Genomic DNA, 26034 nt, shown 5'->3' with positions numbered 1-26034 from the left:
GTCTTTATTGAACTTAAAATTACAACATTGCATCTGTTTTATGTCTTGGTTTTTTTATCTTAGCTTCCTGACCAGGGACTGAACCCACACCCCTTGCTCTGGAAGGTGAAGCCTAAACCCCTGGACCACCAGGGAAGCCCCATGTGTCCACCTTTCACAAAATATTCTCACTTTGCAAAATCTTTCAGGCAACTAACCACATGTCCTTCACTGATCATGTCATTTTCCACCAAAATCCTGTTGTAATAATAGTAGTACTAACTTAGACTATACCAACTTGCAAAATTAATGAGCACTACCAGGATTTGGCAAACAGTTTAGGGAAGCACATAGACATTAGAACTAATTCCCCAAAGATGGCAGCTGAAACTCAAGAGAGGTTCTCTGATGAACGAAACAGAAAGGAACAGAGCGTTCAGTCATGAGAACAGGCACACTCTCCCGGGCGCCTCCAGAAACTCCCTTCAGCTTCCAGACCTGTTCTGGCATCTCTACTCTCAGACAGAGGCCAAGCAAGGGAAGGAAAAAAAGAGGGTAACGACCAAAGAAGTAATAACTGGATCTATATAATGCCAAAAGAAACCAAAGGAGAAAAAATATTTCCAAAGCAAAGGGTGATCAAAAAAGTCAAAGATTTTGAGGAAGTTCAAGCAGATAAGAATGGAGAAAGGATGACAATTATGAAGTGCTTTTAAGAGAATTAGTAAGAATTAAAAAAAAAAAAGTTAAGGAGATGGCTATAAGAACATTAATAACGTATTTGTACTCAGAACACAATCACACATCCTCCTTATAAAGCCATGTTACTCTATTTTACACAAAGCTAAAGATGGCAAGCAAACCTCATAAAGGGAACAAAGCTCAAGATGAGAATATAAAATAATTTTCATAACAACTTTATGACTTCCAAGCATCAGTAAAAGAAGGAAGGCAATTTTCCCCTTTTGCTTTTCCTATATTTCTTTTTCTGGCTCCCTATCCCCAGGACTTGCACCCAGTCAACAAGCGCTTCTTGTTGAGCTTAAAGACAGAGAATACAATATAGTAGTGGACAAATGATGTGTATTCATATTTTTTTTAAATCCTGTAACAATAAGTAAAGGAGTGTGCCACAAGAGACTGGAGTTTTAAATTAGTCTAATATTTATATTATTTCTGCTATATGAAATTTTTATATAACACAGAAATCCTGTTATATAAAATTTGTTACAGAAATATTTATATATTGTGTTAACTGGTAACGCATTATAGCTTTGCACTAATATTTTCCTGTAAATACATTTAGCTAAAATATTAAATGACATTATTAATATCCCCCCTCAAAAGCAAACAAAGAAAAAAAAACAAATGTTTTTTGGACTCTCACGTTAGCAAACTATTTAAATTTATTTCCAATACAAATGCTACGCCAGTGAAAAGAAGGGTTTATGTTGTACTTACCAGGGAAAGTACTATCTTCTGGACTAATTGAAGCACTAATGCTTCTTTTCAGGAGATGATACACATTTGCTGCTCTTAAGTCTGAGAAAGAAAAATCAAACTCAGCTGGGCTCAAGAATTACACAACGTAAACCAATTCCAATTTCACCATCAGAGCCTCTCCAGAACAACATAGGATACATAAAAGGTCTACACTCTGTTCGAAGTTTAATATAATAAATCCAAAGCAAGCAGAGAGAATAGGTAAGTTCCCGGTTTGCACATGCTTGCCAGTTAACACAAACCCAAAATCTCCCTCCCCCAAGTCATTTTTAAACCAATGGGATGCCAAATCCTGTTACAATGCTCTGTACACAGCCACATATACTTCCTCCTCAAAAGACCTCTCCATCAAAACAAACTAAATAAAATGCAACAGATTCCAGGTAGGGGCATCAAAAAGGGTGCAAAAACGGTCAGAATCGTCTTAAATCTGTCGCTTGTATTTTAACTTATTCCCTGTGCGGAATGCCTCCTCCTGTGAGGATGTGCACTCCGGGAGAGTAAGAGCCCTTTCCATCTCGCTGCTTTCCGTCTGACTCGCACTTGGCACACAGGAGGCAGAACTGCCTATTGAATGCATATACGTCTCAAGAGCAGAAATTCCATTTCCAAGGCCCCGAGAACTTTTTAACTGTGTCTGCAAGTTCCGAGCGCGGGCGGGCGGCACCCGGAACCTTGGCCCTGTCCTGCGCGCGGGCGGCACCTTCCTCGGCCCCGACAGGCCGATGCTCTGCGCGCGGGCGGCACCTTCCTCGGCCCCGACAGGCCGATGCTCTGCGCGCGGGCGGCACCTTCCTCGGCCCCGACAGGCCGATGCTCTGCGCGCGGGCGGCACCTTCCTCGGCCCCGACCCCTGGCGGCGCCCGGCTCCCCGCGGCCCCTCCGCCCCGCCCTCCCCAGGAAAACCCGGTCCCCAGAGTGCTCTCCGCCCCGCGAGCCGCTCCCGCGCTTTCTCCGCTCGGCGCCTACCAGGCGGCCTCCCGGGGCCCTCGACGCGCGAGGCCTCGGGCCCACGGCCCGGGCCCGCCGCCGCCGCGGCCTTCCCCTCGCCCCAGACCGCGAGGAGCAGGTACCGATCCATCCCTCCGCGCGCGCGGCCGCCGCAGGCGCCCGCGTCCGTCCAAACCGCCCGCGCGCCTGAAGCACTTCCGGCGCGCTCTGTTCGGCTCGGCGGGAAACGGCCCGCCCCCCGTCGGTTTCCGCACCCTTTCCAGCAGGCGAGTGACTGTCGGGGGCTAGTCTCTCGATTACCGCATCGTGTGCTGGCTTCCTGACGGAATGGTTGTGGTGGGAAGCCGGGAAGAGACGTGGGAAACGCGGAGAAGCCGACGAAGGCTTGCTGGCCTAGGAACCGTCCCCCGCAGCTCCGCGCGTTTCCCGCCGGGCCGTGATGCGCGGCGGCCCCGGGCCCTGGCGGAAGCGCGGGGCCGCGGCTCGGGAGCATGGCGAGTCTGTCCAGGGCGCCGCAGGTGAGGCTGCGCTCCCGGCGTGGCGGGCTTCCTCACTGTGGAGGGAGGCGGCCGGACTTGGCGACGCCGAGGCGGATGGGGAGCCAGGCGCCTAGGCCCGGAGATGCGGCGATAAAGCGCAGGCGAGGGTCGCAGCTGACCACTTCGTGAGGCGCTCTCGGTGCCCCTACTTCGGCGCTTTCAGGCAGCCCCCTGCTCTGGTCTCCCCGCACCCCGGAGCGGTGTTAGGGCGACAGTCAGGGAGCTAATCAGGTGGATCTCCGAGGGCACTGTGGACCACCGGACGAGTTTGTGCAAAATAAGGGCCGCCGTGGGGTGGGGGAAGGTGAGGTTTGGGCTTCCCTGGTGGCTCAGCTGGTGAGGAGCCAGCCTGCCAGTGCAAGGAGACGCGAGACGTAGGTGCGACCCCTGGGTGGGGAAGATCCCCTGGAGGAGGAAATGGCAGCCACTCCAGCGTTCTTGCCTGGAGAATCCCACGGACAGAGGAGCCTGGTGGGCTACAGTCCGTGGGGTCGCAGAGAAGACGCACACGACCGAGCGATTCAGCGCAGGTATGCGGTTCAATGGGCTTCCTTGGCTCAGATGGTGGAGAATCTGCGTGCAGTGCTGGAGACCTGGGTTTGATCCCTGGCTTGGGAAGATCCCCTGGAAAGTCTTCCGGCCTGGAGAATCCCATGGACCGTATAGTCTATGGGGTCGCAGAGAGTCAGACACGACTGAGCGACTTTCACTTTGGAGGGTTTTGAGCCAAGTAGTAACCTGATCTGGCTTGAGTGTTACAAGGAGTACCCGACTGCCGAGCTAAGACCGAATTGTTCAGAAATGGGAATTGGTGGACGGCAGAAGCAAAGAATCTGTTTGGAGGCTGCCGCAGTAATCCAGGCTAGACATGCCGGGGGCGCGAGCCAGGCTCAGTTGCTGTGTAGTGGTGAAAACTGGTCACGTTCCTTGTGAAGGTGGGACCGGTAAGATTTCCGGAAGGACTGTGTGGCCGACAGCAGCAGAAGAAACCAAGGACTAATCCAAGGTTTTTTTGTTTCAACAACCGGAGGGAGCGTCCATCAGCTGAGACAGGGAAGGCTGGGACTGAAGCAGGTTTCAGAGGAAGAGCAGGGTTGGGTTTTGGATATGTTGCTTTAAGATGCGTCTTAGCCTGGTCCTGCCCCAGGTGAGATTCCGTCCTTGAACTCTGTTACCTGCCCCTGATGAAGGAGATAGGGGAATTAAAGTTAACCATTAAAAAGAACTGGAGCAGTTTAACGATGGGGCAGCATTTTAATTGCCTTATCAAGGTTTTGTTGGGTTTTTTTTTTTCCTATCAGAGTATTGGTCTGTAATGCCTTGGGGGAAAAACTGGTCTTCTGCTACATACAATTTTAAAAACACTATAGTGTGTACGCCAGGTGGGCCGTTGAATACAAGTGTATAGTTCAGGGGGCTTCCCAGGTGGCTCAGTGGTGAAGGAATCGGCCTGCCGGTGCAGGAGATGCAGGAATCGTGGGTTTGATCCCTGGGTGGGGAAGATCCCCTGGAAATGGCAACCCACTCCAGTATACTTGCCTGGAGAATCCCATGGCCAGGGGAGCCTGGCAGGATGCAGTCCATAGGGTCTCAAAGAGTTCAGGAGTCAGGAAAAGAGGTCCAAGCTGGAGATGTAAGTCATAAGCATACAAATGGCCTGGATGAAGTCTTTGAGGAAGTAAGTAAAGAGAAGAGAGGAGGACCAAGAACAGTTGTGGAACATACCAGCCTTTCAGAGGCAAGAGACAGAAGCAGCATGATGGGTGAATGGGGGTAGACAGTGGTGTTGCAGAGATTAAGTGAAGAAAGAACACCCAGGAGAGGGGAATGATCACCATGTCACAGACTTAGAATTGACCGAGGGATTTCGTGATGTGACGGCCATGGTGACGCTGGCAACAGTGTGCAGCTGGGGTATGGGAAGCCCGGCTGGGGCAGGTTGAAGAAAGCGTTGTTTTGGTTGCTGTTAGTCCCTAAGCTGTGCCGCCTCCTTTGCGAACCCACAGCCTGCATCCTGCCAGGCTCCTCTGGCCATGAGATTCTCCAGGCAAGGACACTGGAGTGAATTGCTCTCTCCTTCGCCAGGGGGTCTTCCCGACCCGGGAATCGAGCCCTACCTCCTGCGTTGGCAGGCGGGCTCTTTACTGCTGAGCCACAGGGGAAGCCCTGGAGGAGGAATGAGGAGAGAGATTTGGAGCAGACAACGCTCTGCAAGAGTTTACTGCCAGGAAAAGGGAAGAGATGAGGCAGCCATTGGTAAGGAATGGAGGTCGGGAGTAGCTGTTTGTTTTTTAACTTTATCATGGATACTCTCAGTCAGATACTAAAGTAGATCAGCACCCACTTTCCGAGGCTCACAGTCGCTGTCATTTAACCTGCGCCTCATTTACTTATGTCGTCAGTAAATGCTTCAATACGTCCTTTATAAGATAAAGAGGTTTTTAATCCCATTACCGTTTATCAAAGCTAAGTGAAAATTTCATATTGATTCCTTAATATCAATTATTCAGTATATTTCCCATTTTCTCACATATATATTGTATAAATATTAATACAGAATGTTTTTATGGTTTTTTCTTTGGAATGGGATCGAAAGTACAGTAAGTTGCTGAGGTGTTTTTTCTTTTAAGTCTCTTAATAATGGGTTCCTGTCCTATCTTTTTTTATTTGCAATTTATTGAAGAAACAAGATTTCCTGCAGACAATTGAATTTTTTTTTTCAGTTCATATGCTGAGAGATGGAAAGTATGTGGGCTAGAAGCTCTCCTTATTTGCAAAGAAAAGGATCATCTGTGGAAAAAAGGGAATTTACAAAAAGTTACTAGAACTGATAAATGACTTTAGCAAGGTTGCAGTATATGAGACCAAAATATAAAAATGAAGTGTATTTCTGTATGCTAGCAACAATCAGAAATTTAAATTAAAAATGCAATACCCTTTACAGGGGCATCAAAACATATGAAATAGAGATAAACCTGATGAAAGATACACAAGGGGAGTGGGGTGGAGACTAGAGAAATGAGAACAGGGAAACACAGATGGGAAAGCAGTGTCACCGATTAGAGGCTTGTGGTGGTTCAATTTAAGATGAAGCCAGCCAGCCTAGTTGTACCCATACTTTCTCCAACATTGTTTGGCAGCTTGTGTGTATCCGCAGAGAAAGGATCTGATCAAGATCTTTCTGGCCTGTGATTGTCTTAGCGTTTGAAGGCAGTGTTAGACACTGCAGAAACCCTGCGGCAGCCTTAGGTGTCAGTCTAAGGCAGTTTTTTGAAATGTGAGTTTATTCCGTATCATCTATCTGTGCTTCTCCAGCTTCATTTCTGCTAGTTCCCTGGTGGCTCAAATGGTAAAGAATGGGCCTGCAATTCAGGAGACCTGGCTTCAATCCCTGGGTCAGAAACATGCTCTGGAGAAGGGAATGGCTGCCCACTCGAGCATTCCTGCCTGGAGAATCCCACGGACAGAGGGGCCTGGCGGGCTACAGCCCATGGGGTTGCGAAGAGTCAGACACGACTGAGCGACTGTAAGAAACGCCGTGGGAAGAAAGAGCCACCCCTATGGACCGTTGATCAGGGCCTTTATTGGGCAGTCGCTCTCGGGCAGAACTCCTGGGGGCGGGTAAGCGAGGAAGCGAAGGGAGTCTTCGAGGTATGAGGGGTGGGGAAGGGTTTTATAGCCAGGGCCGGGCTCCCATATAAGGAAGAAAGCGCGGGCTCAGCGGTGATTGGTGTCCAAGGGCTCCGTGTCGGCACCTGATTGGACGGCTTTGGTTGTCGGCCCGCCTCCGGGGCTTGTCTGCAGCACTCTGCCGGGACATGTCCGGACATGCCCGGGGCATGCCCAGGCATGCCTCAACACGCCCGACCTTGCAGCGACTAACCCTTTTTCACACTTTGTTTCACTAGAGTTAAACTCCTAAATACCGGCCACTCTTCTTTCAATGTAACGCATCTTCTGATCTCAAAGTATTTTTGAAGACCTTCAGAAACAATTTCTGCTTTCTCATTAACCCTCCATTCTATTGTACATGGTACGAAAAATACAAACTGTAAAAGGAAATAATATCTTTGGAATGTTTTTAATAAAGCATAATCCATGCTGCTAATAGAAAAGCAGGCAGGAAGAATGACTGCAGAATCTCTGCAGAAGAATGAGGAAAGGTCCGCTTTCTCCAGAAATAGAAATGAAAAAAGTTGTCTAACGATGGGATCCTTTTCGTCGTAATTGTTGACACTAACTGTAGATTATGTGCAATGGTATATAATAAACTCAGGTGTTCCCATTTAATGAGACTTTCCCTTGTTTCCTCTTCCATCTCTTAAGCAATGGGCCACTTTTGCCCGAGTTTGGTGTCTCCTAGATGGGAAGATGCAGCCCCCTGGCAAGCTTGCTGCCCTGGCATCAGTTAGACTTCAAGGACTGCATAAGCCTGTCTACCATCAACTGAGTGAGTATCATTTCAGACCTGTCAGTAGATGCAGTTTCCACATGAGGACAGAATTTTGAAGATGTTTGGACTGCTCTAAGGATCTGGGTATTTTTGCCTTGAAGATCCCTTATTCCATCTTTGCCGAGATCCTGTTGGGGCACTAAAATGAATCTTGCTTCTTCATAGGAAAACCACACAGACCATTTCACCTGAAACAGTCCCATTTTTATGCTATTGTCCCAGAAAAATTATCAGTAGCTCTTCCTTTCACTCTCAGAAATGTCCTGACTTGGACTTTAAACGCTCACTCTTCGGCACGTCTCCACGTGTCAACGTGCGTTTCAATAGAGAACTTTTGAAAAGACACAGATAAGCTTGCCCTCTCTTCTAAAGACTTTCCTTCAGAGATATATATATATAGCTAGTTAGGTATGGAAAGTTATTTTTCACTATTTTGAGTTAACAAATTTGCTTTTCCATATCCTTTTCCCAAAACAAAAAACAGTTGCTTTCGCACTGAAAGCCTTCCGCTTAGCCCAGGCAGTTTTGATTGACTTCACTTTCCTAGGCACTCCCTGTCCACCCTGCAAGGCCCGGGTGTCAGTTCTTACTCTTCATCTTGCTTGGCCTATCGACAGTGCTTTTTGCAACTGAGTTTTAACTTTGTTTTGAAATATGAAATATACAAAGATGTGTATAGATGGATAGGGATGTATTCATCTATCTATATATAAATATAGATAATACTTGCAAGAAAATTAATAATAGTAATGATGAAATAAATATCCATCCACTCAGCATTTGGCTGGTTTACCTCCTTTTTTTTGTTTCTTACACACAACATTGCTATCAATATTCTTGTACCGTTTTCCCAGGACACATGTGGAAGAGTTTCTCTGAGGTCTGTCTGTAGGACAGGAATTACTGGGTTCAGAGATGCACAGGAGCCTGGTCAGTCTTCATATGCAGAGGTTTTCATTGTTCCTCATCTGAGTAACGTTCTGCTTTGGTGGCTGGGACGCTCTGGTTTTAATTTGCATTTTCCTAATCGCACATGGAGGTCAGTATCTTCATGCATATGTTGGCCTGTTTGCCGTTTCCCATTCTGTGAAATGTCTGCCTTTTCTTCTTCCCTTTTTTCCACTGCTCAGTCTTTTACTTTTTCTCTCACTTGTCTTATAAAAATTTTCACAATTTCAGAAAAGGTCAGAAGAGTACAGTGAATTTCTCTATATCCACCTAGATTACACAGTATTTTACCATGTTATTTTTATTCAATCATTTGAAAATAAAAGATAATCAGTATATCTCCCCCTAACTATTTCAGCATATGTCTCCTAAGAATATTCTCCAGTGTAACCTAAATGTCATTATCACACCTGAATACTAACCTTTATAGCTCTTCCTGTGTATGTGGCCATCATTTGTAATATTGTTTTTCTGGGAAACTGTGTGTGAGTTTTCAAGTAAACATGTCTATAATGTTTATAAGCACAGAAAACATACATAATAAATGCTGATTAAACCAATAAATGTTAGAAAAACACCTAAAACAACATATTTGTAAATTTAAAACTGCTTGCAATTTAAGTTTTTTGGGGTTTTTTTGCAGTTTAAGTTCTGATTTTAGTGACATCTTAGGGACATGGGTTTGATCCCTGGGTCGAGAAAATCGCCTGGAGAAGGAAATGGCAACCCACTCCAGTATTGCCTGGAGAATCCCATGGACGGAAGAGCCTGGTGGGCTACAGTCCATGGGGTCGCAAAGAGTCGGACACGACTGAGTGACTTCACCTCACTTCACTTCACTTCGGTACATGAAAAGTCCAAACTTCTGCTGATAAAAGTCGAATATTAAATACAGTGAAACAAAAATACAATTTAGTCTTTAAAAAGTAAGTTTCTGATTTCCTAGAAAAGCTGTCCTGCACTCCTAGGAAAGAACGGCCTGGCAGCGAGGCTTATCTGCGCTCTGACAAGCGTTCACTCTGCAGTGCGCAAGGAGTGCTTTTGCAGTGATGACTTACTTGTGAGGAAAGTGACAGTGAAGCCACTCAGTCGTGTCCGACTCTTTGCGACCCCGTGGACTGTAGCCTATCAGGCTCCTCCATCCATGGGATTTTCCAGGCAAGAGTGCTGGAGTGGATTGCCGTTTCCTTCTCCAGGGGATCTTCCCGACCCAGGGATTGAACCCTCATTGCAGGCAGACGCTTTACTGTCTGAGCCGCCAGGGAAGCCAACAGAACTTTAATTCAGTGGATGGATAAGTGCTGTACTTGAAAAAGAGTTATGTGGCTACTGCTGATTCCATCTTCTCCCCAATTTTGTGAAAGGAGCACGTCCTTCTGATTCCATGGCATTTCCATCTTGACCCAAACCACAGTTTCCGTAAGAAAAAAACAACCATGTGAAGGGAAAGGTGGTTTGCCACAGCATCTCACCAAGCCCAGTGGGCCTCTGTGTACGTGCAGATATGTGAGTATACGGTCTTTGAACCACTTTACACGCACTCCCTTCTAACTGGAGCTGCCCTCCTGAGCTGGGGACACGGGTGCTGTGTGAGCATGTTCATTTCTCGCTGATGAATGAAAAGGCAGGGCCCTTGGTGACTTCAGCATTATGACTTACTCTTCGTGAGAACGCCATTCTTTTCTTGTCCACAAGTTAATCAGTTGAGGAAGGCTATATGAGCATTTAAAAGAAGCAGAGGGAAACCATTCTTTAGGATGATCTGAAGTTATCAGATCATGCTAAAATATTTCTGGTGCACATGGAATGAAATCAAATAAAAGCTTCACACAGTTCTTAAAGCTAATATTGTGAATGTTCCCAATTCAAACACAATTCAACCAATTCAACTAATCTGATCTCTAGTGTTCTGTTTTGCATTGTTTATTTAAATCTTTTAAGAATTGGTTAGGGGAAAAAATTTAAAATGCTCTTCTTAAAGTTACCCAGCTAAAGTATTTTTCCTTCTTACTATTCAGGTGCGTCAGTCTATTTCAGATGTTAACAATGTCATTTAAATTTCACAGTGTTAATCGCACATTTGTTCTTCAGCTCGCTCCTAGAACATCGTCATACAAAGCACTGAAGGTTTTTGCTCCTAGTTATATCTAGAATAAGCAGGGTGACAATATACAGCCTTGACGTACTCCTTTTCCTATTTGGAGCCAGTCTATTGTTCCATGTCCAGTTCTAACTGTTGCTTCCTGACCTGCATATAGGTTTCTTAAGAGGCAGGTCAGGTGGTCTGGTATTCCCATCTCTTGAAGAATTTTCCACAGTTTATTGTGATTCACACAGTCAAAGGCTTTGGCATAGTCAATAAGTCAGAAATAGAAGTTTTTCTTGAACTCTCTTGCTTTTTCGATGATCCATCAGATGTTGGCAATTTGATCTCTGGTTCCTCTGCCTTTTCTGAAACCAGCTTGAACATCTGGAAGTTCACGGTTCACGTATTGCTGAAGCCTGGCTTGGAGAATTTTGAGCATTACTTTACTAGCATGTGAGATGAGTGCAATTGTGTGGTAGTTTGAGCATTCTTTGGCATTGCCTTTCTTTGGGATTGGAATGAAAACTGACCTTTTCCAGTCCTGTGGCCACTGCTGAGTTTTCCAAATTTGCTGGCATATTGAATGCAGCACGTTCACAGCATCATCTTTCAGGATTTGAAATAGCTCAACTGGAATCCCATCACCTCCACTAGCTTTGTTCGTAGTGATGCTTTCTAAGGCCCACTTGACTTCACATTCCAGGATGTCTGGCTCTAGGCGAGTGATCACACCATTGTGATCTGGACATGGAACGACAGACTGGTTCCAAATAGGAAAAGGAGTACGTCAAGGCTGTATATTGTCACCCTGCTTATTTAACTTATATGCAGAGTACATCATGAGAAATGCTGGGCTGGAAGAAGCACAAGATTGCTGGGAGAAATATCCATAACCTCAGATATGCAGATGACACCACCCTTATGGCAGAAAGTGAAGACAAACTAAAAAGCTTCTTGATGAAAGTGAAAGTGGAGAGTGAAAAAGTTGGCTTAAAGCTCAACATTCAGAAAACGAAGATCATGGCATCTGGTCTCATCACTTCATGGCAAATAGATGGGGAAACAGTGTCAGACTTTATTTTTTTGGGCTCCCAAATCACCGCAGGTGGTGACTGCAGCCATGAAATTAAAAGACGCTTACTCCTTGGAAGAAAAGTAATGACCAACCTAGATAGCATATGGAAAAGCAGAGACATTACTTTGCCGACTAAGATCCATCTAGTCAAGGCTGTGGTTTTTCCAGTGCATGTATGGATGTGAGAGTTGGACTATGAAGAAAGCTGAGTGCCGAAGAATTGATGCTTTTGAACTGTGGTGTTGGAGAAGACTCTTGAGAGTCTCTTGGACTGCAAGGAGATCACCCCTGGGTGTTCTTTGGAAGGAATGATGCTAAAGCTGAAACTCCAGTACTTTGGCCACCTCATGCAAAGAATTGACTCATTGGAAAAGACTCTGATGCTCAGAGGGATTAGGGGCAGGAGGAGAAGGGGACGACAGAGGATGAGATGGCTGGATGGCATCACCGACTCGATGGACGTGAGTCTGAGTGAACTCCGGGAGTTGGTGATGGACAGGGAGGCCTGGCGTGCTGCGATTCATGGGGTCGCAAAGAGTTGGACACGACTGAGCGACTGAACTGAACTGAACTGATATCTAGAATACTTACTCTTTTAGGAGTTAATGTTTACGTACCAGCAGTAAATTGGAACAACACCCCTGTTCCTATCACAGTGTCTTTCTACTCCGTGGGTTTTGCGGTGACTTCCGTGATCATCTGTCACGTTAGCCATGCAGGAGTTCAGGGATACTAAAAGAAGAAAAAGAAACTGAAGTAGGCATTTGGATATCTGTGCATCACGGCTGGAAACAAGCATAAAAGCCAAAGCCAAACTTCTGTTATTTATCACTCAATTGGAACAGCTGTTTTTCAGACATTTCTCAAACCAAATCCTATAAGGTCAGTACATAAAAGCAATGCTGTACGTTGTGAAGGAGGAAGGAGACCGTGGATCCACAATGAGGCCTTAGATTTCCTCACATGAATCTTTGAGTTTTCCCCTTGATTTAATTAGTTTGAATTTTATTTGGCCATTTAGCCCGATATTATAAAAAGAAATCAAATAAGGTTAGAAATCTAAGCTGATAAATTTTTGTAAATAAACTCAATTCCTATTTCTGAAAACTGTTTACCAAACTTTAATTTTTTTTTTTCCAGTTTGAAAGACTTAACTAGTTAAATGTGATTGGAAAAAGCCTTGGGTTAGTAGTTAAGCATGAGAGCATAATACTGTCTTCTCTGAATTTGAAATGAATAACAATTGAGATGTTCTACATGTGTTTCCAATTTACCTACTGGTAAAATATACCTTTTTTCATCTATATGCATATTGTTCTCATTTTCTCTTTTATTTTTAAGGGGAAATTTATATTAGATAGTTAAAAGTGGTGATGTATAATTATTATTAAAGTATAATTATTACATTTTAACGAAGTGTAATCATTAATGGCCAAAGATAATAAGAGTAGCAGTAGTTTGGCTTTCAAAGACCTAGGTTGCTATTGGCTCTTTCCCAGATTCTCTTTTACCTTCCAGTGTTGCGATTTTCCGAATGTCTAGCCAACTCCTCTATACTTAGATGTTATATAAAAGAAAAACACCAGTCTGTTCAAGGATTTCGATGTTGCAGACATGCTTCATATTCACTGATGTGTTCTTTGGACTTTGGGAAGCTTTGTAAATAACCAAGTGCAATTTTTCTTAAAGTCAAGATTTTTCAACCAAAATCCTTTTTTCTTTCTTTGTTCTTTTAAATCCAGGTGACTGTGGGGATCATGTTGTCATCATGAACACAAGGCACATTGCCTTTTCTGGAAACAAGTGGGAGCAAAAAGTGTACTCCTCACATACTGGGTAAGATGATGCTTCTGTCCGGGAAGATAGGCAGTGGAAATGTATCACTTTAATATTGTTGACGATATTTAAAGGAGTTCAAGGGAGTTCCCGGGTCGTCCAGTGGTTAAGACTCTGCACTTCCACTGCAGGGGCACAGGTTCAAACGCGGTCGGGGAACTAAGATCCCACATGGCACAGCCAAAACACAAAGATAAGAAAACAGTTGTGAAAGAAAAAGAAATTTAAGGAAACACTGATTCTGTGCGTGATGTGTGTATGGTTTACTCTATCGGAACACCACAGACCTGTTCCAGATCCTTGTAACTGCCCAAGGCTGTTGGTTCCTGAGTGTATCTGTCACGCTAACCTCTCTGATGTAGATTTCTCTCCTTCTTTAGTCAGTCTTCTCATTTCTTTCTGCTGCTTCTGATTTGTCCTACTGCCGTTTCCAGAAGCGTCTTGAACTTCTAAAAGTGCATGACAGGTTGAAAGAATGGTGAGGAGAGTCCCCAGTTGGAAAGACACCGTTACACCTTCCCACAGCATCCCTGTCAGGTTACAGGTCTGCCTGTCTTTGAATAGTAGCAGTCTCCTAGCTCCTGAGGCAGCCCGTCATTCTGCCTTTGACATGGTCTGGATTTTGGGAAGATCCCAGTGCTGTTACGTCGTCACCTGTCTCTTCAGCTTTCATAGTGGCCTTTTGTTGCTGGTGTTCAGCCGCTCAGTCGTGTCTGACTCTCTACGACCCCATGGACTGCAGCGCGCCAGGCCTCCCTGTCCTTCACCATCTCCTGGAGCTTGCTCAAGCTCATGTCCATCGAGCTGGTGATGCCACCCAGCCATCTAGTCCTCTGTCCTCCTTTTTTGGATGGTGTGAAACTGTGTCTTCCGCGTGACCTCCTTCAGGTGACTGGGACAGTGATCAGCACGCACTACTGATCTGTCTTTTCTCTAAACACCTGTAGTTTGTGCAGCATCCTTTATGTGGCTTCCCTTCGAAGGTCTCCGTCATACCTCGCTCACTGCTCTCTGGGTGCAGTCATCACTGGCCAGTACCCTAACTGAGTGACACTCCCCTGGCTGTGTCCTGACGGCTTTCTGGTGCAGGGTGGCCCCTCCCTCTTTCCGGTATGCCGTCTTCTGCTGCGGCCGAAGGCTTCTTCACGGCTGTGTCGCTGTGTGCTGCGCTGAGTGTGCTGTCAGCTAAAGCTCGCTGGGCCTTGCCACCCTCCCACCCGCCTTCCTGTGTTTCAGTTGCACTTTAATCTGGCTGTAGCACCCTGAGTTTACTCCGTGCTGAGTCTCGTCTCCAGCCTTTGAAGATCCTTTGAGACCTGGATTGTTTCAGGAAATGCATTAGCTAGCCCTCAGTTTCAGGTCGTGCACAAACTTTATTAAGCACAGTTTCTTCAGTATCATGCAAGATACAGTTAGACATTGACCTTTCATTCTTGATCAAAATTATTTTATTTCCACGTGCACCTTCATCTTAGACAAGCCAGCTTTGAGGTTCCCATCTGTTTCTTTTCGTCTTTTGCCCAAGTAGGTCTTAAATGCTTGGAGAAACACTTTTTGCTCTTTGGCCAACCTTTGCCCATTCCTATACTTAAACACGTCTATGAAATCTTTAACAAAAATTAATTCACGTTCATTTTTAGTCATTTTTACTTTTGGCAAAGTAAAATATATGTAAAACAAGTTTTATAAAATTTAGAGGCAATTGGGAAAGAAATCTGAAAATGCAAGATAACCATGTGATAAGGATGGGGAACACATGTACACGCATGGCTGATTCATGTCAATGTATGGGAGAACCACTACCATATTGTAAGTAGCCTCCAGTTAAATAAAAGAAAAAAAAATAAACGCTAACGTTCCTTCACACACACACACACACACAAAATAACCATGTGATAAAAGCGTATTTTCTTCCCAGAGAGAAAGAATGCTGCTGCTAAGTCACTTCAGTCGTGTCCAACTCTGTGCAACCCCAGAGACGGGAGCCTACCAGGCTGCCCCGTCCCTGGGATTCTCCAGGCAAGAACACTGGAGTGGGTTGCCATTTCCTTCTCCGAGAGAAAGAGGACAATTATTTCTTGTTCTGAGGGTGAAAATCCATGAAACAAACGAAAGAGTATCATTTTGAAAATTATCCATTTTTCTCAGCATACTTCTAAATTTGCTTTCTTAAATTTTATTCCTAAAACGTGGTTCTCTAAATCCTCTTCAGAACGTTTTTAAGTGTTGAAAGAAACCTGTAAAAGGAATCATGTTTAGATAACTTTACGTTTCCCTCGAAGAGCCCACTGTCTTCATGTTTTCTTTTCCGCTTCCTAGAAAATCATCCAGGCTTTTACTCATCCATTCAGTGTGATAAAGCCTTACATCTGCACGTTGGTTTTGTTTTAAATCTCTTAAGCACTGTCACAAACACTTTCCTGCTCGACTCTCATAAAATCTTGAGAAGTAGATGGGGCAGATGCTAGCATTTTTCTTATCTGAGCAAACCCATAAATAAAGAGATGAAATGAGTTGCCTCATATTACACTGGTTGCTGCTGGCCAAATCTTGATTCCAGACCTGGGTCTGGGGTATTCAGGTTACTAAGATCTCTATCCCAAATTTTTTTTTAAATCTCCATTTATGATTTTGATCTGAACACAATGAAATATTTTGTTACTTAGAAGCGGCATATGACTTGCTGGTAATAGGAAATAGGAGCACACCCGACCTGTTTGGAGTATTAACTTGCCTTCAGAACCAAGTAGTCTACCACTGTTTTCCCCAGACCCGACCCCTAGCTTGTTCACTTTGCCTGATTTTTTCAGGGAACATGAAACACATTTTGGCACTGTTTTGTTTTCCCTTCATTCAAGCAGAAATAAGCAATTGTGAATGTTTGAATGATGAATGAATGAACTAAAATTCCAATAGAAATGTTAGCCAGGGACTTCCGCTGTGATGCAGTGGATAAGAATCCGCCTGCCAGTGCAAGGGACACAGGCCTCACCGTTGATCAGGAGGATCCCACACGCCTGGGGCGGCTGCTGAGCCCACACCGTAGAGCCTGCTGCAGCAGGGAAGCCTGCGCACCTGGGCTCCGCGCTCCTGCGGCAAGAGCGGCCGGTGCCGTGAGAGCCCGCGTGCCGGAGCAGCGCCGCCGCGAGTGCCGCCGCCGGAGCGCCCGCCTGGAGCAGTGAGGACAGAGCGGGCCGCCGTTCCCCCCGGGGCACCTTCCCGGCCCAGCGGCCGAGCCCCGTCTCCTGCGTTACCGGCGGATTCCCCACCAGCCAGGTCCGCAGGGAAGCCCAGTGAAGACCCAGCACAGCCAACAGATTGATTGTTTTAGAAATGGTTGGCCAAGAAATTTCTAAGGTGTGGAACTTTTTATGAAGTTCAGTTCAGTCGCTCAGTCGTGTCCGATTCTTTGTGACCCCATTGACCGCAGCACGCCAGGCCTCCCTGTCCATCACCAACCCACAGAGTATACTCAGACTCATGTCCATTGAGTCAGTGATGCCATCCAACCATCTCATCCTCTGTCGTCCCCTCCTCCCGTGTTCAATCTTTCCCAGCATCAGGGTCTTTTCCAAGGAGTCATTTCTTTGCATCAGGTGGCTAAAGTATACGAGTTTCAGCTTCGCATCAATCCTTGCAATGAATATTCAGGACTGGTTTCCTTTATGATTGACTGGTTTTATAAAATAATGATTCCTAAATTTGACCACTTAATAGCATTCATATAGCATGGTTACTGCTTAATTTTTAAGACGTGATGCGTAGCATAGTTCCCAGAAGCAAGTGTGTGTGTGAGTCACTCAGTCGTGTCTGACTCTGCGACCCCATGGACTGTATCCCACCAGGCTCCTCTGTCCATGGGATCCTCCAGGCAAGAACGCTGGAGTGGGTTGCCATTTCCTCCTCCAGGAGAAGCAAATGTAATTTCATAATAAAAAGGTTTCATATTATAAGAGAATATTCATTTCAAGGATACTGTCCATCGCCTACTCCCAATTTTAATGTGTTCATTTCTTTTAATAGCTACCCAGGTGGATTTAAACAAGTGACAGCTGCTCAGCTTCACCGAAAGGATCCAGTAGCAGTAAGTGCATTGCATTTTTTATTATTATTTATCATTTGTGGCAAGACTGGTTCAGAACCTGGGTTTCCAGTCTTCCTTCTCTTCTAACGGGGCTAGCATTCAGGGCTCAGTTCTTCACTGTATCATACAAGTTTTGATAAGTATCAATAATATTTCATCATCATTCAGTTCTGTATCTTTTCTAATTTAATGTACTTTGCATTTAGTCATAGAATTTTGATGCTTTTCAATTTCTTGACATCTGCATGATCACCTAGAATATATGATTGCTGAGAGTGTTTTGGGGAGACAGATGTATGTGTGCATATATGTTTATGTTTTAATTATATCAAACACGCTAGATATGTTGTTCCAGTCTTACACTCTATTTTTGTTACTCACTTTATTATCTTGAAGAGCTATGTTTAAATCTCAATTATGGATTTATTAATTCTTCCTTATAGTTCTGTCAGTTTTTTCCCTTGTATATTTTGAAGATTTAGGGTTAGATAAATTTAAGTTTGGAATTGTAATTTTCCTGAAGAATTGATCGGGGTATGTACTGACTTTATCTCCAATAGTGCTTTTTAACTTATAGTATATTCTTTTTATATATTGATATAGCTGAATCAACCTTTTTTATTTTGATGCCTCATATGTCATTTTACAGTTTATTTCTAACTTTACTGAGCTAGATTTCACCTTCCTAATTGCAGAATGACTGTGAGCTCGGTCTCACCTTCCTAATTGGAGGATGCCTGTGAGCTGGGTCTCACCTTCCTAATTGGAGGGTGACTGTGGGCTGGGTCCCACCTCCCTGATTGGAGGATAACTGTGAGCTTGATTTTATCACCTCCCTGATTGGAGGGTGACTGTGAGCTCGCTCCCACCTCCCTGATTGGAGGATAACTGTGAGCTGGGTCCCACCTCCCCTCCCTGATTGGAGGATAACTGTGGGCTGGCTCCCACCTCCCTGATGGGAGGACGCTTGCTTCACAGCACTGTGGCGGCTTCTGCCACGCGTCTCCGTGAGTCGGCCGTTGCTGCCTGCATCCCCTCCTTGAGCCCCGTCAGCCCCACCCTGCCCCCTCGGCCATCACCGAGCCCTGAGCTGGGCTCCCTGTGTTGACAGCAGGTTCCCCCCAGCTGTCCGATCACACACGCCTGCCAGTGCAGGAGACGCAGGTTTGGCCCCGGGGTGGGGAAGAGCCCCTGGAAAATCAAAGGGCAACCCACTCCAGTATTCTTACCTGAGACATCCCATGGACAGGGGAGCCTGGCGGGCTGCCGTTCACGGGGTCACAGAGTTGAACTTGACTCAGCGACTGAACAGCGGGCTGTATATGTCGGTGCCCCTTTCTGAGTCTGTCCCTCTCTGCTTCCCCCGCTGTGTCCACAAGTTGAGCTGGTATTATTTTCCTTCTCCTCCCCTTCTTGCTTGCTCTTGGATTGATTTGAGTTCATTTATTAGAAAGTGAAAGTGTTAATATGGACTGCATATACTACTAGTAAAAAGTCGTTGTTAGGGCCACTGCTAGTATATACCATAACTTTTACAACAAATTATAATTTTAATACTTTATGAATGTTTTTAAATGTCTTTAAAACTAGTTTCTAGTTTGTTCAGGTATGCTAAATATACACCAGAGGGCAGTATAATCCAACTTTTGACGTTAAGAATTTGGCTTTGGATAGCATTTGTAGAAATTGTTTCAAACTGTTTTTTATAAACAGAGATTGAAATGCATTATGAAATATTTGATGATGGCTTTAAGTCTTAATTTTGACTGTGTTTTAAAAAAAATGGTTTCCTTAGGAAGAGGTCAGTTACTTTACCACCAATTCAAACGCTCAGTGTTTTTCGGGAATAAAGTACATTGATTAATACATTTAAATAGTAGGTTTTAAAATACTTTTCAATATCTTTTTGTAATTACATGGCAGATCTTTATTTCTAAACTCAAATAAGTGTATTGATTCAGCCCTTTCTTTATACCCTTTCTTCATCTGTCCTACATTTTAGTTTCCTTAAGAGTCTCTATGTTCTTGCATTTTCCTCTAATACGGTTCCTTTCTCATGTGCATTCCCTCTCCGACAGCTTATAAAGGTATTTTTTGTGAAACAGACATCACATGCCCTGGGTTCAGATTCAGTTAGGAGGGTCTTTAATATTCATTAGCCCTGCCTCGTTCTGTCTGTCTCTGTCTCTGAACTCCTCAGAGTCCGTGCTCCTGTCCGTGTAGCTGGAATCGCTCGACTGCGTGTTCACGTTGCGCCACATTTATGTTTAGGCCCGTGTGTCTGTGTGTCTGTCATCTTTTTTTCTCACCTGGCAGCTGGTAGCCTTTTCATACTTTACAGCTTTCTCTAATTTGTTATGTTTGCATTTTTCAAATAAGGTATATTTTAAAAATACCAGTTTGTTATTCAAGTAAATAAAACTAATTGTTTTAAGAACATGAAAACCAAATACCAAGAAACTGTGCTAATGTAATAAACTGGCTGTTAGGACGATGTTCACAAGATGCAGTGACTTGCTAAGCCAGACAGGTTGCTTAGTCTTAACATTGTCACTTTCTACTAAAGACTTAAAACATTAAAAATCTTAAAGACTGATATCAGTGCTACAGCACTGATAGAAGTTTCTGCTCTGATGAAAGCGTTGTCTGCACTGTTGAATACAGTGACCACTAGTCACCTGCGGCAGGTTGGCCACTTGAAATGCAGCTCATGAAATTCAGGCACTGAATTTCTAATTGCTTTTAGTTTTAACAGTATAAAGTCTCTAGGATATAAAGCCTTAGCAGCACTAACATAGAAAACAGATGGGAAATATACGTGGGGTGGCGTTAGCATTTGTACATATTGAGGCTTTGTAGTCTGATTTGATGAGAAAATAAAAGGATGAGGGAATCCTCTGCAGTGCAGTCCCATTGTAACACGTACTGTCTCAGTGGGATTAGTTTAATACATGCCGGATTACGTCCTTGAAATATGAGTGCGGAGGAGGAGAGTCAGCTTGCCTCTCCGGATGTCTCTCAGTCGTTTCATGCAGCTCACGCACTGTGTCTGCGCACACTGCATACACGCCAGGAGGCCCACGGGAGGTTACAGAGCGCAGGCTGCCACCCACGCAGAGCCGCACCCAGGGCAGCGCTGAGGACGCCTCGGACTCCCCTGGTGGGCTTGTGTATACGAACCCGCCTGCCAGCGCAGGGGCCTTGGGTTCCGTCACTGGGCAGGGAGACCCCACCTGCCATGGGGCGGCTCAGCCCGTGCGCCACGGCTGCAGAGCCCACAGGCCCTGGAGCCTGCTCTCTGCACCAGGAGGAGCCAGTGCCGCAAGCCCAGAAGCCCCTGCTCGTCTCAGCTGGAGCGAGCGCGAGCGCGAGCGCCGCGGCGGAGACCTGGCACAGCCTGAAAGAGGGCTGAAGCAGCAGGAAACCGTGATGGTGGCCCAACAGGCAGGAAAGCGAGTCACAGGAAGCGTAGTTTGCCCTCTTGGGAGCGGGTATGACAGGGTGAAGGGGCCTGGTCTTCTTGATAAGTGACAGAGAGAAACACATTGTTAAGTGTGTTTGCACGTGTGATGTGTCTGTCCTGGGAGTAGGCCTCCCTGGTTTGAATTCCAATAGGGTGGGTTCTGTAACCTCACTGAGTTTGTTTCCTCGTCTGTGAAGTGGAACTTAGTAACATAAACAAGATAACAAATCTAATGCAGTGGCCCCTGTACACGTGTGAGTTCTCAGTGAACGCTCGCCATTCCCTTTGTTCTAGATTTGTGGCTTAGAGTCAGCCTCATGATGGTGTGGTCCGGCTGAGTTCATTCACTGGCAGCCTTCTGATCATGCACCTCGGGAAACGGGATTAAACCTCCCTAGGATCTGCTGTTGGAGAAGGCAGTGGCACCCCACTCCAGTGCTCTTGCCTGGAAAATCCCATGGGCAGAGGAGCCTGGTGGGCTGCAATCCATGGGGTTGCTAAGAGTCGGACACGGCTGAGCAACTTCACTTTCACTTTTCACTTTCATGCACTGGAGAAGGAAATGGCAACCCACTCCAGTGTTCTTGCCTGGAGAATCCCAGGGACAGGGGAGCCTGGTGGGTTGCCGTCTATGGGGTCGCACAGAGTCAGACACGACTAAAGCGACTTAGCAGGATCTGCTGTAACCTGGATGTAATAGATTATTTGGGCCACAAGCTCTTGTATAAGCGTAGAGAATTTCTCCTTATTCCATCTAAAATCAACACGTACACAGGTTTTCTTAATGTCTTCCTTTTTTTCCCCCTTTTTCTAAATACAGATAAACAGATTTAAAAGAAGATGGTAATGTACAAAATAACAGAAGTTCTTTTTTTATTGTGGCCACGTATTGCTTGGGTCTCAGTTTTGTTCCTTTCATATTCACAGAGTCTTAGCCCACTGCTCTTCCTCACATCTCTTACTGTGTTTATATTCCCATCACGTGGTTCTTACTGAGTGCTCCGTGTATCTGTTTTTCAGATTGTAAAACTAGCTATTTATGGCATGCTGCCAAAAAACCTTCACAGAAGAACTCTGATGCAGAGGTTGCACCTTTTCCCAGATGAAGTAAGTCCTCGAAGATCCTTTATTAAATTTTTAATTAAATATTTTCTCATTTTAAAATAATTGTTTTGTTTGTTTTCAGTAATTTTATGTCGACTTTTGAAATATTTTTTTGCCTTTTATAGTAACTACACTACAAGAACAATTGCTTCTGTTTTAAATCATAAAGTGAACCATCGTCAAACTAAAAATCAAACTCTAAGATCCATATTTCATTTTAATAGCTGCTTTTTTAGAACAAGGAGCTATACTCAGAGCCCCGTTTAACTGAGGGTTCTCATAGGGAATTTCATGAACTTCAGAGAAGTATGAATTCAGTGTGCTCTTTTGTGACCTGTCTAGCTTCTATGAATCATAGACAAATAGCTTGGCTTTGATTGCTAATTATTTCCCATGATATAACTTCAGAGTCCTTGTTCCTACTCAGAACTTGTTCAGCTAAAAAGAACTTGAAAATAAAAAGACAGTTTTATTCATGACTGTTATACTGGTGTGAGTACTTAGCTCTTCTCTCCAGTATAATATAAACACTAGAAGTTCTATAGGAAATAGTTGAGTCCAGGCTCTAGACTCAGACTGCCTGGGTTTGAATACATGTCCCTCCATTTACTGACTTCGTGGCCATTATTATCTGTTTTCTCGTCAGTGAAATGGGTGTAGTAATTGCACCTGCGTCATAAGATTGTGTAAGAATTAGATGAAACAACATTGTTTAGGTACTTAGACCAGGCCCTGGAACAGTAAGTACTAGTCGGTATCAATATTACGGGTTATAATTGTCCTTATAGTTCCTAGTAAAAGAATAATATAGAATTCATTCCAGAATATCAAGTTCTATCAGCTATTCAAGGCACTTGTAGGTTCTATTGTTAGCTTAAATAATGCATAAGTAAATTATTCAGACTTTTACCTAAGTGGTAATTGTTAGCTTTGCTTTGCATGAATGAGTAGAATAATTTCCCCCGTTCGTTTAGTATCATCATGTAAGGATAAATGACCTTGGGCATGAAATTAAAAGAACTTTAAACCTGTTTCTGATTATACTTTCACTTATTTTTAGCAACCATGATTTCTAAAAGGGACAAAGAAAACAGTAATGTCATTTTTCCCAGTTATCAAGGTAGATGGGTTTGGGTGTAAATTACTCAAATGAATAAATGAGCCCATTTCCCCAAAAATGGATTTTGCTAAATTTTCAAAAGCTTGACAACACATTTTACCGTCATGGCCACGAGGAAACGGGCGCTCAGACACTGAGGGCAGAAGTGCGAAGCGGCGCAGCCCACGAGGACTCCAGGGGCAAGGCGGCAGGTAACACAGACATATGTGAGGAGGTTCCTGCTTGGTCCAGCAGCCTTGTTTACAGCAGGCTGCCCCGAAGAGGCACATAGACAAGATTACTGTTTCCATACTATCCGTAATAGTAATGGACATAAACAAACGCTTGTGCATAGGAAATTGGCTAAGTTATGCTACATCTGTTCAGTTGAATAGCGCAATTATACAAAAAGGAATGCCAGATACCATTGTGACTTGGTAAGTAATGCTTTCCAAGATACATTATTAAGTGAGAAAGAGCAAGGTGGAAAAGGATATAGGTAGCATACTACCTTTTGCAGGCATTTATACATGTGTATGTTCACACACACACACACGTATATCTTTTTGCATAAAGAATCAAGATTTTATATATTAAAAAAATAAATGCCAGTACCAATAGAAGTAAGCAGAACTAGTTCTCAGACTGTGTTCTCTAAGTGCTATTCCATATTAAAAGGAATGTGATTCTTAGAGAAGTGGTTGATGCTAGGTCTGGAACAAAAAAATTTATTTTGGAGTACACACATGTACAAGGTTATTATTTCTGCATTATTCATAATAGCAAAATAATAAGTAACAGAAAGTAAGTCAGTGCTCAAAGATGGAGAAATATCAGCACACAGAAGGCAACTTGAAGTGGTGCCCACTGAACAAATGCGGGACTGTGAGCCTTGAAATGAATGGGCGTAATGATGGATTACTTTGAGTAGAAAACAGAAATCTATGAGCCCACAATGATAGTCCAAAAATTATTTTTAACTTATTGTAATTTCCCTTCTTTTTCGAGAAGGAAGAGCTCTTCTTTAGAGAAGAATGTCGTCTAAACCATGTAGAAAATAATACTGAATTAGAAAACCCACCATCATCAGAGTATCGTATATCCATTGAGTTAAACGTTGCAGAACAGGATATTCACAGAGTTTCAAAACACTTTCAACACATGACACAGAGAACTATTTAAAAAGGGAAAAGATTCTTCTACGTTAAAGCCATCTGGTTAACCACCACCCGTAACCAAGACATTAAATTTATCATCAGTGTGGGATAAACTGATGTTGTACGCCTCCTACTTCGAATGAGGCACTGAAGACCCAACATAAACTGTATAGGGTCCTGCCAGAAATGTTTATCCTGAATCTGATCATGAGGAAACAGCTCAAAAATCCAAAGGAAAGAGGATATTCTGCAACACAGTTGGACTGGCGGCTTCGAAATTAATTTCCTAAGAGACAGATAAACCAGGGAAAGTCTTCCAGCCAAAGGAAACTAGACTAAAGAATGCATCATGCATGTTAAACAACATAGTAACATAATAGCTGTAGCCTGTGACACTTGACCTTGGAGCAGAAAAAGAAAGCTACATAGGACTTCATTAGACCACTCTGGGAAATTTGAATATGTACCGTGTGTGTGTGTGTGAGTTCAAACACATCAATTCTTGGGCGCTCAGCTTTCTTCACAGTCCAACTCTCACATCCATACATGATCACAGGCAAAACCATAGCCTTGACTAGACGGACCTTAGTCGGCAAAGTAATGTCTCTGCTTTTGAATATGCTGTCTAGGTTGGTCATAACTTTTCTTCCAAGGAGTAAATCTTTTAATTCCATGGCTGCAGTCACCATCTGCAGTGATTTTGGAGCCCAAAAAAATAAAGTCTGACACTATTTCCACTGTTTCCCCATCTATTTCCCATGAAGTGATGGGACCAGATGCCATGATCTTCGTTTTCTGAATGTTGAGCTTTAAGCCAACTTTTTCACTCTCCACTTTCACTTTCATCAAGAGGCTTTTTAGTTTGTCTTCACTTTCTGCCATAAGGGTGGTGTCATCTGCATATCTGAGGTGATTGATATTTCTCCCGGCAATCTTGATTCCTGCTTGTGTTTCTTCCAGTCCAGCGTTTCTCATAATGTACTCTGCATAGAAGTTAAATAAGCAGGGTGACAATATACAGCCTTGACACACTCCTTTTCCTATTTGGAACCAGTCTGTTGTTCCATGTCCAGTTCTAACTGTTGCTTCCTGACCTGTATACAGATTTCTCAAGAGGCAGGTTAGGTGGTCTGGTATTCCCATCTCTTGAAGAATTTTCCACAGTTTCTTGTGATCCACACAGTCAAAGGCTTTGGCATAGTCAATAAAGCAGAAATAGATGTTTTTCTTGAACTCTCTTGCTTTTTCCATGATCCAGCGGATGTTGGCAGTTTGATCTCTGGTTCCTCTGCCTTTTCTAAAACCAGCTTGAACATCAGGAAGCTCACGTTTCACATATTGTTGAAGCCTGGCTTGAAGAATTTTGAGCATTACTTTACTAGTGTGTGAGATAAGTGCAATTGTGCCGTAGTTTGAGCATTCTTTGGCCCTGCCTTTCTTTGAGATTGGAATGAAAACTGACCTTTTCCAGTCCTGTGGCCACTGCTGAGTTTTCCAAATTTGCTGGCATATTGAGTGCAGCACTTTCACAGCATCATCTTTCAGGATTTGAAATAGCTCCACTGGAATTCCGTCACCTCCACTAGCTTTGTTAGTAGTGATGCTTTCTAAGGCCCACTCGACTTCCCATTCCAGGATGTCTGGCTCTAGATGAGTGATCACACCATCGTGATTATCTGGGTCATGAAGATCTTTTTTGTACAGTTCTTCTGTGTATTCTTGCCACCTCTTCTTAATATCTTCTGCTTCTGTTAGGT

General features: G+C 44.1%; 2 protein-coding genes across 2 annotated transcripts in view; one reads left to right on the top strand and one right to left on the bottom strand.

Moving 5' to 3' along the window:
- The window catches only part of MTBP (MDM2 binding protein), a 66692-nt gene extending 64129 nt beyond the window's left edge, over positions 1 to 2563 (bottom strand). Inside the window, exons 1-2 of the mRNA XM_052651719.1 lie at positions 2452 to 2563; positions 1441 to 1521 (exon numbers count right to left, since the gene is read on the bottom strand). Coding sequence (XP_052507679.1) covers positions 1441 to 1521; positions 2452 to 2563 — 193 coding nt within the window. The remainder of the gene's footprint in view (positions 1 to 1440; positions 1522 to 2451) is intronic.
- A 276-nt stretch (positions 2564 to 2839) lies between these two features.
- Positions 2840 to 26034, top strand: part of MRPL13 (mitochondrial ribosomal protein L13) — a 41340-nt gene continuing 18145 nt past the window's right edge. Inside the window, exons 1-5 of the mRNA XM_052651721.1 lie at positions 2840 to 2951; positions 7299 to 7422; positions 13277 to 13370; positions 17394 to 17454; positions 21938 to 22024. Of these exons, the coding sequence (XP_052507681.1) occupies positions 2925 to 2951; positions 7299 to 7422; positions 13277 to 13370; positions 17394 to 17454; positions 21938 to 22024 (393 nt within the window). The 5' untranslated portion in view covers positions 2840 to 2924. The remainder of the gene's footprint in view (positions 2952 to 7298; positions 7423 to 13276; positions 13371 to 17393; positions 17455 to 21937; positions 22025 to 26034) is intronic.

This window comes from Budorcas taxicolor, chromosome 14, assembly GCF_023091745.1.
Source record: "Budorcas taxicolor isolate Tak-1 chromosome 14, Takin1.1, whole genome shotgun sequence".
Classification (NCBI taxonomy): Eukaryota; Metazoa; Chordata; class Mammalia; order Artiodactyla; family Bovidae; genus Budorcas; species Budorcas taxicolor.
This window is presented reverse-complemented; position numbering and strand designations above follow the sequence as displayed.